General features: G+C 38.5%; 1 protein-coding gene across 2 annotated transcripts in view; it reads right to left on the bottom strand.

Annotated features, from left to right (window-relative positions):
* GOS12 (golgi snare 12) overlaps window positions 1–14,398 on the bottom strand; it is a 33,882-nt gene that overhangs the window by 313 nt on the left and 19,171 nt on the right. Inside the window, exons 5-6 of one of the 2 annotated variants that reach the window (XR_016051105.1) lie at window positions 666–886; window positions 40–169 (exon numbers count right to left, since the gene is read on the bottom strand). Coding sequence is in view for 1 of the 2 variants with exons in the window: in XM_006878526.4 (XP_006878588.1) it covers window positions 40–169 (130 nt within the window). In the remaining variant the exon portion in view is untranslated. The remainder of the gene's footprint in view (window positions 1–39; window positions 170–665; window positions 887–14,398) is intronic. The other variant, XM_006878526.4, reaches the window with a different exon arrangement.

Raw genomic sequence — 14,398 nt, 5'->3', positions numbered from 1 at the left:
GCAGAGAGAAAGAGAGAGAGGTCTAGTCTATACACATACCGAGAAGGCCTCGGATAATGGGGAATTTATCGCTCAGCTGCTTGACTTTTCCCTGAACATCAGCAAACAGAGTCCTTTGGGAGCTCAACACTGCTTTTGTTGATTGAGCTTGACTGATTACTTCTTCCATCTGCATATAACACAGGCAATGACGTTGAGTCCAGTTTGTGGAGATGAAGGATGTGAAATATCTGATTCCTAAATTAAAAACAACGCAAGAGCCCTGCCAGTTAACTACTCAAGAACATCATGTACCCTTTGTCTAACAAAGAGTTCACAACCAATTTGGTTTATAGCCCTCACGTCATACCATATGAATACATAATTTAGTTATACCATACACGGACTCTGGTTCTCGGTGAGATTCACCGAGTACAGTTAATCTCCCTTGCCCATGAATGAGAGGCGATGGTGGGCAGTATGCTATATCTACTCACGCAAGCTTATATCATTCATCAATTCATGGAGTTGGACTTCAGAAAAACTTGATAGGTAGTGAATATGGTGTTTAGATAAGGCTACTCATCAACATGTTATAGTAATTGCCATTTTATGGCCCTACGAAGAATACAATCTGCATAAAATTGACTTAAGGTAAGTGGGTACCAGACCAAATACCATCTTACCTATCCACCCAAAGAAAAGGAAAATAATGTTATATATTTGCTGAAACACATGCCGTTCCCAATGTGCGTGCCTCAATTGCTTCTCAAGGGAGCAGAAAACAGCCACAATTTCCAGACATATCAATGTCAAATTTAACAGCAACAATTCTATTGCTAAAACTCAAGATACTGGAAATTGGGTTCTTCTTTGCCACTAACAAAAACTACCACCTCTCGATTCACTGAAATAAAAAATAAACCAGGGACAAATACATGAAACTGTGCACAAAGGATCATTGTATGAACTATAACAAGATTGAGTTATATGGCATTGCAAGTCATAACCCACAAGCACTAGGTATTACATAGTGTCAATGTGAGAATTGGAAAAATTCAACAGAAAATACAGAAAAAGAGTATAGAGAATCTATAGAGCAGTGTCCAGAGCAACACAAACGAAAAAGTGCGGAACATAATTCTTCAAAAAGTGTTCATACAAACAAAATATAGACATACATGAATGAAATACAAGAAAATAAGGAAAAGAACAAAACAAAAACACATCAACAAAATCAAGAAATGGAACAATGTAGAGGGGCAGCATTTAGTGTTAATATTAAGATATGCCTATTAGTGTCATATAATGGAAGAAAGAAAGCTTGGTCAAGTTAAACACACGTACAAGTAGATATATTTGTTGTTAATTTTTTAGTTTAAACTAATGGAAGTTAAATATGTGACCTCACACAGATATGAAGTCTTAACACTCATTGCAGACGCCACATGTCTAATGAGCATACATTTACCACCCAAAAACAACACGTTGAGAGAGAGAGATTCACTTGCATCAATTTGGGAGGGATCCACCTGTATGAATTTCAACTTAAGAAAATGTGGAACAAAGCTCACTATCAGAAAAGAAAAAGGGGGTAGTGATCAATTCTCGTGTAAATTACTACAAAAAAAAAAAAAAAAAGGTTCATCCAGCATTTTGAAACCCATCGATTCCTGAACTAAATTGCTGATCCGGATGGGGAATTAGTCGCAATCGAACAGGTTCTGGGATGGTATGCCTCCCGACTGAGTTCCCTCCTAAAATCCCCCATTTCTATTTTTTTTCTTCTCTTTTAAGCGTATCTAATGTTTTCTTAGGTCTCCTTAAATCCCCACCCCATAAACCCCTATTTTTATTTCATTTTATTTTGTTTTTAATAATTTTATGGACACGAATGTGGATCAATCTAGATCAATCCGGACGATCCAACAATCCGACATGGATCTTTGGGGTGAACAATCCAAAAAGGAAAAAGGCAAGACAAAATTTTAAACCAAAATGCCCTATGGATAGAGATAACCATAACATAAACGCGTCTTAATGAATGTGGGGATGTACATATAAGGCCGAAACGATGATGACGAGATGGTCGAACAATTGGACTCAATGCACTAAGATTGTGTTTACTAATTCTAGTAACTTATCATCACTGAAGTGCCTAAGGCTTCTCAAAAAAGTTTGGTAGAACTCAAACATGGGGATTTCAAAATGCTTCATTGTGTTTGACCGGAGTTTCTCATCTTCATTTTGTGGATGATATCATTGTATGTATGGCTGCATCTATGAGGCAGGTTTTGATTTTAAATAAAGCACCAATTTGTTTCGCAGAGATGCTTGGGAGAAGCCTTAAGTCGATCATTCCAAGGTGTCCAGAGTCAGGGGAATACTGATATGATGAACATGTCTAGAGAGTTTGAAGCTGTCATGTCCGTGCATTGGGGATACAAGAGAAAATCTTGAAGAACCCATCATCAAATTTGTGAAAAGATCAGTTATTTGTAAAAAGGGATAGTTATTTCCTCTTGGGGTTGAATAATTAACATTCCTTCTAATTTTTACTTGTATTTGGTGCACTCTTTTGAATCTTCTCTCTAGCTAGAGATAAAAAGGTTATTGTAGCCAGTGTTCGTAAAATCGAACCGGAACGGTTAACCGGATATGGCCCCGGAAATGGTTTAACCGGCCTAACCAGTAAACAGGCCAATTCAACCACTCTAACCGGACAAGTCCCGGGGGGTAAAAAAAATGTTGAAAAAAATAAAAACGATACAAAAAAAAAATCTACTAAAATATGAAAAGTATAGAAAGAATGATTAAAACAAAAACACACTCAAATGAAGTTCAAAATTAATGAAAAAAATGGATTTTAACGAATCGATTTGTGCCTTGGGGTATTTTTAAAATTATCTGAAAAGGAAGGAAAAATATAAAAGTGAGTATTCATGACCAAAACAATTTTTTATCTTTACCATAATGTAAAGAATATTAAAGCAATGTTAAAAAAATCGACTCAGCAAAGGTAATCGGGACCTGGCCGAGACGAGCTACTCGCCCAAGTCCAAATCATTTTTTTTTAAAGAAAATGGAGAAAAAAATTAAGTTACATATAATATAAGGCTCGTCTTTTGTCAACCAAGTAGTAAATGACATACTGGTTAGTGCACCTAATGTTACATGACCTCTTTTTATAAGAGGTTTCTAGTTTGATTCTGACAAGTTGGTATTTTTTTGAACTCCAACGAAATGAAGTCTTAAAAAAAAAAAAATTGAAATTATAACGAAATGAAGTAAAAAGCTAGCGGCAAGATTCGAACCATGATTGAGATAAAATTTAATCATCAAAGCTAACCAGTAAATCATTTTTATATATCTGATATGAATTTGAAGTAGTATTTGTAGTATTTTATTTAAAGTTTAAGATATTGATTGATCACCAAAACCACTCAAAACCGGAACTGGCCGGTTCTGATCTAACCGGGCGATTAACGATTAGATCATTCGGTTTTGCAAACATTGGTCAGGACCCCCCAGCTGCCTAGGCACTGCCCAGTTGAAAGGATGTCAGTGGAAAAGCTCCAAATGGACAGGCCCGCACACCATTTTTGTCTCTCACTGAACTTGGAAGGCATTGAGCCCTAACAGTTTCAATAATGCCACAAGCTCAAGGATTTTGCTGTCATAAAGCTAGGTCCCAAGCCCGTCGATTGTGCTACAATCAGTGTTCACAAAACCAGGAGATCTAACCGCTAACTGTCCGGTGAGATACTGGCCGGTTCCAGTTTTGGGTGGTTTTGGTGATCAACGGGTATTTTAAACTTTAAATAAAATGCTACCTCAAATTCATATCAGATATACAAAAATGGTTTACTGGAAAGCTTTGACAATTAAATTTTATCTCAATCACGGTTCAAATCCTACCGCCAGCTTTTTACTTCATTTTGTTATAACTTCAACGTTTTTTTGAATACTTCGTTTTGTTAGAGATCGAAAAAAATACCTGCCCCCCAGAATCGAACTAGAAACCTTTTATAAAGAGGTCCTTGAACATTAGATGCCCTAACCAGTACGTCATTTACTACTTGGCTGAAAAAAGAAGGGCCTATATTATATATAACTTAATTTTTCTTCATTTTCTTTAAAAAGGACTCGAGCGAGTTCGAGTAACTCGCCCGAGCATCTCGCCTCGACCAGGTCCCGATTACCTTGGGCGAGTCGATTTTTTTAACACTATTTTAATATTCTTTACATTATGGTAAAGAATAAAAATTGGTTTGGTCATTAATACTCACTTTTATATTTTCTCTTTTTTTTCAGAAAATTTTAAAAGTACCCCGAGGCACAAATCGATTCGTTAAAATCCATTTCTTTCATTCATTTTCAACTTCATTTGAGTGTATTTTGTTTTAATCATTCTTTAAATGCTTTTCATACTTTAGTAGATTTTTTTGCATGTTTTTTATTTTTTCAACACTTTTTTGACCGCCCGGGACTTGCCTGATTAGAGCAATTGAATCGGCTGGTTTACCGGTTAAGTCGGTTAAACTGCTTCCAGCCCCATGTCCGGTTATCCATTCCAGTTCGATTTTATGAATATTGGTCCTGACTACCCAACGCCTAGGCAATCGCCCAGAACTAAAGGGGCCTAGAACCTAGGTTGAAGAAGAGGAGCAAGGGGCAGGGGAATATGAGTATATATCATAAAATATTAAAAATCCCATAATCCAAAAAGTTTCAAACTCTTGTATATTCATAATAGATGAACTACTACTAGCACAAACAAAAATAAATATAATAGTAATCATCAAATTAGTAATACTGGCACAATCCATAATCCATACTCCATAGACCATACTCCATACTCCATACTCCATACTCCATAGTTCATATCATTCCATAATTCATATTTTCATACAACGATACAACCATACAAGCACACACATAAGCGTAGATAGTAGAAACTAGAAAATAAGAAAAAGAAATTATAAGACTCAACACCAAGAGTCAAGTGTCTTCAATCATCATCAGAAAAAGTATGGCAAGCCTCATCATGTGCATCGGATTCGAGGCCATCATCATCAGAGTCATCTCCCTCTTCAACATAACGCTCGTTCTCTTCTGTTTCTTCTGAATCTGCCTCTTCCTCCTCTTCTTCTACCCCCCTCTTACTCTGTGCAGATGAAGCCCTAGGAGTCTTGGCAGCTCTATTTGGTCCTCAGCACCCTTTTCTTGCTTTTTGTGTTTCACTGAACTCTAATATTACTTATTCTCCTCCCAGGTGGTCTCAAAAAAAATTTTACACCAGGCAACATCCCCCTCAATACCGGTAAGGTGCTCCTTGAACTAGTAACTACCCTCATAAGTATCTGTTCCACAATAATTACACTTTAAATAATTCTTGTCATTCAGATTTGGGTTATGACCATACTTCCAACCCATATCACCACTTCTAGAAGAACCTGGAGAAGATATTTCCATATAACAAAGCTCATTTTCTTCCTTTTTTGGTTTTACTAAATTCAAATATTGTCTACTCTCATCCCTAGTAGCTTTAGGAACCTTTTTACAAGAAGCAATGCTCCCTTTAATACCCGGCTAGGTGTTTCTTGAATTGGTTAATACCCCTATTGGTATCTTTTCACAAAAAGTACACCTTATACAATTTTCATTGTTTGGTTTCGGGTTATAACCATACTTATAACCTGGATCACCTCTCCTAGAAGAACCAGAAATAGACATATCCAAATAACAAGGCTTTTGTTCCTATTTGTGTTTTACTACACTCATATATTACTTAATCTCCTCTCTAATAGCTTAAGAAACATTTTTACAAGGGACAACATCCCCCCCAATACATGAAAGGTGTATTTGAACCGGATTATACCCCCATTCATATCTTTTTCGCAATAATTACATCTTATACGATTTTTGTCATTTGGATTTGGGTTATAACTATACTTCCAACTCGGATCACTACTTTTAGAAGAACCCAAAGAAGATATTGAAATGACAAATAAAATCTCAAATATTAACATTTTTTAACTAACCTTTTTGCTCAATCTTCAATCTTCAATGTTTGAGATGTTTTCCAATCTCATATACTTCCCAAAAACCCTCTAATAAGCTTCAAAAATCATGAAGATCAAATCCAAAGCAAAAAGTTGATGGTTGGATCGATTTTTCAAAAGACTCTAAAATACTCGATAGATCTCTTAAAAATGTGAAAAAATGATTGTTTTTTAATTTTGTTTTAACTCTAAAGTAAACAAATGGGTCTAGGTCACACAATAACCTAAACCCCCATTTCCCCCTAATTTAGGGACAAAAATCAAAAAATATCTCTCAATGAGGGGCATTTTTGCCCCAAGGCAAGGTGTAGGCCCTAGGCAGCTGCCCAGGCCTGGGCATACCCCCAGCACCTAGGCAGGATCCTAGGTACCTAGGCGACCACCTAGGGACTTCCTGCCCAGGAAAACCGCCTAGGCTTGGGCGATGCACCCAGGCCCTTTGGGCCGCCTAGGCGCTAGGCAGTCCGCTTTTTGAAACCATGCATCCTTTTACCATACGCAAATAAATTCCCTTGGGCGTCACCTAAAAAGCATGGTTCCTCCTGGCCCCACCAATGATTCGAGCTTTCAGCTGGCAGGTTTTGTCCAAGTCTTCATATGAGACCAACTTTGTCAAAGGGAACTCCAATTTCCCAACCGTTGTGCAATGTGTAGAAATGCCCACAAAACCATAGACCACCATGTTGGGGTATCCATCCTTCAGCTGTTCGAGTGGGAGTGCGCGATGGCACAAGCTGTCCAACAATTCCCCAACGCCCGAAAAAAAAAAAAAAAAAAAATTCCACCTGTGGGGCTCTTTTTTTGGCAATCCACCCACTTGGTCACTTTGTGAATCTTGATGAGGTGGGGTCAAGGATAGAATCATGTCTACAATCATATTTTGGGCCTAGAACTGACAGAAATTTAGTTGCTGGTGTCGGGGGGTTTTGATTGAAACTGGAAAGACAGCTAACTCTCAAGACCAATGTCCATCTCAAGATCCAATCTTTGGGCATTGCCCAAGATTGGCACTGTCAAGTGAAATTTAGATGGCTACTCCTTTGATGGTCTGCCACCAGAAGGTGTTGGGGCTTCTTTAGAGATAGCGCATCTCAGGTCTTGCTCTATTACTCAGGACCTACCGGAACAAAAAATACCATGTTTGCTGAGAAGCAACAATCTTTTGGAAGATATCAAGCAGACAGCAGCTGGGGCCAATCTCCACTTGTCCATGGTGATTAGATACCGTTTTTTACCACAATCTTTGACCTTAAGAGCTCCCATCAGCTAGAATTCAAGCATGTGTAGTGTGAGGCTAATACAGCTACCAATGCATTAGCAACAGACGGAGCTTTGTCCCAAAATTTTGTTATACTTCTAGGAAACCTAAGAGCTTTTATTTTTTCCACTTTTTGCCTTCATCAAACAGTCCTTTATAGTGGCATTCTCTATATGGGGGATAGTGCGCAGATGCTCAAGTGGAATTGGTATCTCCCAGAAAATTATATAGTATTATATTATACAATATTAATATTATATTATATAATAATGAAAGACTTTACTTAAATATATTAAATATATATTAATTATTGTATGTCATCATCATCATCCGAGCCTTATCCCAACTATTTGAGGTCAACTATACAAATCTTGTTTCGTCATTCTGCTCTATTGAGGGTCATACTCTTAATAAGACCATAAGTTGCAATATCTTTTTTCACTACTTCCATCCATGTTCTTTTAGGCCTTCCCCGTATCTCTTTAGAGATTTCCACTTGAACCAAATCGCACTTCCTAACCAATGTTGTATTCGGTCAAAGCTGCACATGGCCAGCCCACCTAAATCTACTCTCCCTCATCTTGTCGTCTATTAGAGCCACCCCTAAGTTCCCTCAAACGTATTCATTCTGAAACCACAGCCTCCACTTTTTCCCCACTATGCACATGACCAGCTTGGGTTTACAAAACGTGTCTCTACTTCAACTTCAATCACTTCCGCTCTACCTCTTTAGTCTTATGATAGAGCTCCATGTACTCGAGTCACCGAAAAGTGAGTGAAGCACAACATGTCTCCAGTTCAACAACAGCGGAGCAAACAATGGAGAGCGGAGCACTGCAATGACTCTTCTCCAAGGTCCGAGGAGAACCATAACTATCCTTTTTTGTCTTGCCACTCATCCATCTCAACATTCTCATCCCCGCTACACTCGTCCTATGGGCATGTTGTTTCTCGACTGCCCAACACTCTGTCCCATAAAGCAAAGCTGGTCTCACTGTCCCATACAACTTTCCCTTCAGCTTCATTGGTATGCGGTAATCACATAAAACTCTGGTTGCACATCACCACTTTGTCCACCCACCTCTAAATCTGTGTGGCATCTTCCTCAATCCCTTCATTTTCCTAGATTATTGACCCAAGATATCGAAAATGTTCTTTTTTCGGTATTTTTGGCCATCAATCTTAGCTACTTCCTCATTTCTACTCCTATTATTACTAAACTTGCATTTCATATATTATGTCTTAATCCGACTAACTTTAAAACCTTTAGATTCTAGAGCATCACTCCAGAGATCTAACTTTGCATTGATGCTGCTTCTAGTCTCATCGATCAAAATTATGTCAACTGCAACATATACCACGACACTTCATCTTGCAGATGCCTAATTAACTCGTGCATAACTAAAACAAAGAGAAATAGGCTCAATATTGACCCCTGATATATATCACCAAAGATTCACTAGTCTCTCTACTAGTTGTTCGCACGCTAGTTAGCGCACCCTTGTACATATCTCTCACCTTATCAATATAGCATTTGAAGATTCCTTTCCTTTCCAACACCCACTAAATTAAATCTCTAGGTACCCTATGGTAAGCTTTCTTTAAATCAATAAAACCATGTCAAGGTTTTTTCCCTTCTTCTCAAACTTCTCAATCATTTGCCTAAGTAAACAAATGGCCTCAATTATCGACCTCCCTAGCATAAAACCTAATTGATATTCTGCTATACTAATTTCATATCTTAGTCGTTGCTCAATCACTCTCTCCCACAACTTCATGATATGGCTCATAAGTTTGATCTCTCAATAATTTGCACAATTATGCATGTCTCCTTTATTCTTGTAAATATGTACCACAATACTTTTCTTCCATTTGTTTGGCATTTTCTTTGTTCCAACACCTTGTTGTAACTTGGTCAGCCAACATATGCCAATCTCACCCATGCATTTCCAAACCTCACACGGGATACCATTTGGTCCTAAACCTTTCCTATCTTCAAATATCTTAATCCTGCAGATGTAGCTATCACCTCCGCTCACATTTATGCTAAAGGTTCCTCCTAGCATTGTGCTCCCAGTGTGATCGCCAATTAACAATTTTTGAAAGTAAACTCTCCACCTTCATTGACACAGTCATCCTTCACCAAGACCCTCTGATCCTCACTCTTAATGCATTTAATATGGTTTAGATCCCTACACCTCATCTCTCACATTTTTGCTAGTTTGAAGATATCTTTTCACCTTCTCTTTTTCCCAGTGTATTGTAAAGATTATCATATGCCTTAAGTTTAGCCTTACATAGAATTTTCCTTAGTATTTTTATATTCTTTTAAGTTTTAATCACTTCTATTATATTGCTAAGTTTTATAAAATGATCGTTTTTTGCTAAGGGCCTTCTGAACACCGTCACTCCACCACCAAGTTTCCTTATCGAACTTTCTTTTCCCTTTAGTTTCTCTTGAAACTTCTTTTCCCACTTTCTTAATACAATCAGCCATCTCATTCCACATATTATTAAGTTCATGTTCAAAGATGCACTTTCCTTCGTTTACTAATTTATCCCTTAACTAAGTCTATTTTCTCCTTTTTAAAAATCCAACCACCTAGTTCTTGGACACCTACTAACTTCACTCCTTTTCCATCTCTTTATGTAGGCATCAATAACCATGAGCCTATGTTGCTTGGTCAAATTCTATCCTAGGATAACCTTAGTCTTTACATGATGGTCGATCTACCTTCTTAACTAGGAAGAAGTCTATCTGGCTTTTATATGATCGACTTTTATAAATTATTAAATGTTCGTCTTGCTTATTAAAGTATGCGTTTGCTATTGCCAGGTTGTAGGCCATAACAAAATATAAAATAGCTACAAACATCTCATTTCTTCCCCAAAACAATATCTCCCATATACCCTTTCGTATCATCTACACTATGCTTCCCTACATGATCATTTAAGTCCTCTCCTAAAAATGTCCTCTCTCCATTTTATATGTCTTGGACTAGTCCATTCATGTCCTCCTGGAATTGTCGCTTAATTTTGTCCTCTTGTCCAACCCGTGACATATTAGCACTAATTATATTAATTATCTCCTCCCCTACCTAACACAAGTTTAATTAATAGGAGCCTCTCACCTACTCTCTTGACATTAACTACTTTATCCTTTAAATCTTTGTCTATTATTATGCCTATGTCGTTTCCATTATTACCTTTTCTTATGTACCAAGTTTTATACTGATCAATTTCCTTAGCTCTTTCCCCTTTCCACTTAGTTTCTTGTAAGCAAGCTATGTTTACTCTCTTTCGTCACATTGTATCCACTAACTCCATAGTCTTACCTAGTAGCATCCATACTTTCCATGTGGCTAGACGACTCTTATTATGTTGGACTAGCTTTTTTACCCATGTTCGTCTAGAATATCACCAGAACCGTTGCCTATTTTTCACCGCAACCAGGCAGTGCTGCAACGCGTTGCTTCTGCGGAACATCCTAGCTAAATCCTACTCATTTCTTATTGTACCCAGGTTCTTGTACAATACCTCACTTAAAGGAAACGCCCCTAGCATGAGCAGATAATGTAGATATAGGATTGGGAAAATTATAAAAAAACCCCCAAAATATACTTTTTATGCAACTTACCCCCCCAGCTAGCTTTTGCTCTCAACTTTTTCCAAAAATAAACTTTTTATCATATTCCCAAAGGGAAAAAGTTCATTTTTCTAGACGAAAATTCCTTTCCCGTAGCACACTGCCAAAGCGCACTTAAACAGTGTCGGAGCCCTGTGACTCATAATGCTCCACGACCGGAGCACACATACGCAGTGCCAGAGCACTGTGTTACATTGCCGGAGCGCACTTACGCAGTGCTGGAGCATGTATCACATTGCCGGAGCGCGGTTAAACAGTGCCGGAGCCCTATAACTCAAAATGCTCCACTGCCGAAGCGCACTTACGTAGCGCCGAAGCGCTGTGTTACACTGTCGGAATGCACTTACGTACTGCCGGAGCGCGGTGTTGCCGGAGCGCGGTGTTACACTGCCGGACCACTCTAACACAGTGCCGGAGCCCCTGTGACGGGGCTCTGGCACTGTTTAAGGACGCTCCGTCAACGTGCCATGAGAAGGGCATTTTTGTCTAGAATTATGAACTTTTTCCTTTGGAGGGGTATTTGCATAAAACGTTTGTTTTTTGGAAAAAGTTGAGAGCAAAAGTTAGCTAGGGGGAAAGTTGCATAAGAAGTAGCTTTTGGGGGGGGTTTTATAATTTTCCCTATAGGATTCATGGGAAGTTGTAACAAAATTTTATGTTAGCTACCCATCCAACACAATGCTACTTTACTCGGGCTTGGGATCAGCATTGACCGATAGGGGGTTGTCGAGGTGGAGTTTAAATTATTGTATATAATGTCTATTAATTATAATTATCATCATCATCATAATCACCATATCCTTTTCCCCATTAATTGAGGTAGGCTATACGAATTCTGGTCTGCCATTCTACTCTATTTAAGGATATACCGTCAATGAAGCCATAAGTCCTCATATCTTTTCGAACTACTCCAACCACGTCCTTTTGGGCCTACCCCTTTCCCTTTTCAATTATTCCACTTAAACTAACTCGCACCTCCTAACAGGTGTTGTACTGGGTTGACGTCACCATGGCCAGCCCACCCAAGTCTACTCTCTCTTATCTCCTATTGATGCCACGCCTAAACTTTCCCGAATGGATTCATTTCAGATTCTATCCCTTGTCTTGCCATCCATCCATCTCAACATCCTCATCTTCGCTACACTCATTTTATGAATATATTATTTTTTGTCCGCCCAAAGTTACGCCCCATAAAGCAAAGCTGGTCTCCCAACTATCCTATAGAACTTACCCTTCAGCTTCATTGGTATGCGGCAATCACATAAAATTCTAGTTGCACATTTCCACTTCGTCCACCCAGCTCTAATTCTATGTACGATATCTTCCTCAATCTCTTGATTTTCCTGGATTATCTCCCCAAGACATTGAAAGTAAAGTCTTTTTTGTACTTCCTGGCTATCAATCTTAACTACTTCCACATCTCTACTCTTATTATTACTACACTTGCATTCCATATACTTTGTCTTAGCCCAGCTAATTTTAAAACTTTTGGATTCTAAAGCATTCCTCCAAAGTTTTAACTGTATGTTGACATCGTTTTGGGTCTCATCGATCAAAACTATGTCATCTACGAACAGCATACACCACGGTATCTCATCCTGCAGGTGCCTAGTTAAGTCGTTTATAACTAAGACAAAGAGGTACAAGCTCAATGCTAACCCTTGATGTAAACCTATTGTCACTAAAATCTCACTCGTCTCTCCACCAGTTGTTCGCACACTAGTTAGCACTCCATCGTACATATCTCTCACTAAGTCGATATATCTGGAGACTCCTTTTCCAACACCCTCTAAATCAAATCTCGGGGTACTCTATCATAAGCTTTCTCTAAGTCAATAAAGACCATGTCGTGTTCTTTTTCCTTCGCCCTAAACTTCTCAATCAATTGCCCAAGTAGGAAAATATCCTCGGTTGTTGACTTTCTTGACATAAAACCAAAATGGTTTTCAGATACACTCGTTTCATGCCTTAATCGTTGCTCAATCACTCTCTCCCAGAACTTCATAGTATTGGCTCATAAGCTTGATTCCTCGATTGTTTGCACAATTCTATATGTCTCCTTTGTTCTTGTAAATTGCTACAACAATACTTTTCCTCTATTTGTCTGGCACTTTTTTTGTTCTCAACCAGTATTCCAAAAAACGGACCGCCCAACGCATGGGCGGATCTGGGGGTCTGGACGTATCGCCCAAGCCTAGGCTCCCTAAAAAAGCGGTCGTCCCTAGGCCCCCGCTTAGGCACCCAGGAAACCGCCTAAGCGGCCGCCCAGGGATTGCGCCCCGCTCAGAGCTGAAGCAATTTTCAAAGGGCATTTTTTGTCTTTTTTTCTTATACTAAAGGCCCAAAAATGGGTGTCTTAGGTCCATTTGAAACCTAAAACCGTAAAGGCCATTTTTTGTCTTATACTAAAGGGCTAAAAATAGGTGTTTTAGATCCATTTGAAACACAAAACGTATTGGAGCCCATTTTAGAGAGAGAAAGCCCCCAAAAAACAGTTTTTTGATAATCACTTTAGGATCGAAGGGTTTCTCAAAATTATGAGAAATTGATCAAAACATCACCCATTGGTATTAGATTTAAATTTGATGTTTTATAAATCTATTGGGTAGGTTTTTAGAAGATTTTGAGTCCTTAGAAGCATCTTTGAGGTGAAAGTTTGGAGATTAAGCAATCAAACTCAAACTCAGTGATTTTTTTTATTGCTTGTAGAAATTGCATTATTTTGAGATGTCTTCTTCGAGATCTAATAGGAGTGGTGATCTCGGTTGGAAATATGGCTACAACCCAGATCCTAATGTATAAGATGCAAGTTTTGTGAGAATGATACAAAAGAGGGTATAAACAGGTTCAAGAAACATTTTACCGGCATCAAGGGGGATGTTGCCCCATGCAAAAAGCCTCCTGATGTTGTTAAAGAGGAAATAATCAATTTTTTGAATATAGTAAAAATGAAAAAGGATGAGAGATTTGCCTCTATAGCAAAGATTAGGTTTGGGGTTCGGGTCAATTATGATGTTAGTGATGAAGATGGGATTGGGGAGGGATATCAAGAGATGGAACAATCCAATATTAGGGGAAAGGGAAAGGGAGTTGTAATTGCTTCTGGTTTTGGTTCTGATTCTAGTTTTGGGAGTAAGAAGCCTCGAGTTAGAGGCCCTATAGATAGTTTTTTGCCTCGGCCAGACCATGAGGTTGCACGAGAGAAAACAAAAAAGCAAACCACCAATGAAAATAGAATGAAGAAGGAAGAGAGCGATAGAGCTGCTTATTATTTTGCTACATGGTTTTATGAGGCAGACATTCCTTTCAATACCGCTCGCTTAAACAACTTCTATGTCGCGGTAGAGGCAATTGGCCAATTTTCGCCTGGGATGAAACCCCCAACCCCATATGAGCTTTCAGAACCACTTTTGAGAAAAGCGGTGAGTGTCACAAAAGAAGCTGTAGAAT

This window comes from Amborella trichopoda, chromosome 3, assembly GCF_054954075.1.
Source record: "Amborella trichopoda isolate Santa Cruz 75 chromosome 3, AtrichopodaSantaCruz75HAP2 v2.0, whole genome shotgun sequence".
In the NCBI taxonomy this organism is placed as follows: domain Eukaryota; kingdom Viridiplantae; phylum Streptophyta; class Magnoliopsida; order Amborellales; family Amborellaceae; genus Amborella; species Amborella trichopoda.
Note: the sequence above shows the minus strand (reverse complement) of the source record. Positions and strands in the feature narration are given on the sequence as shown.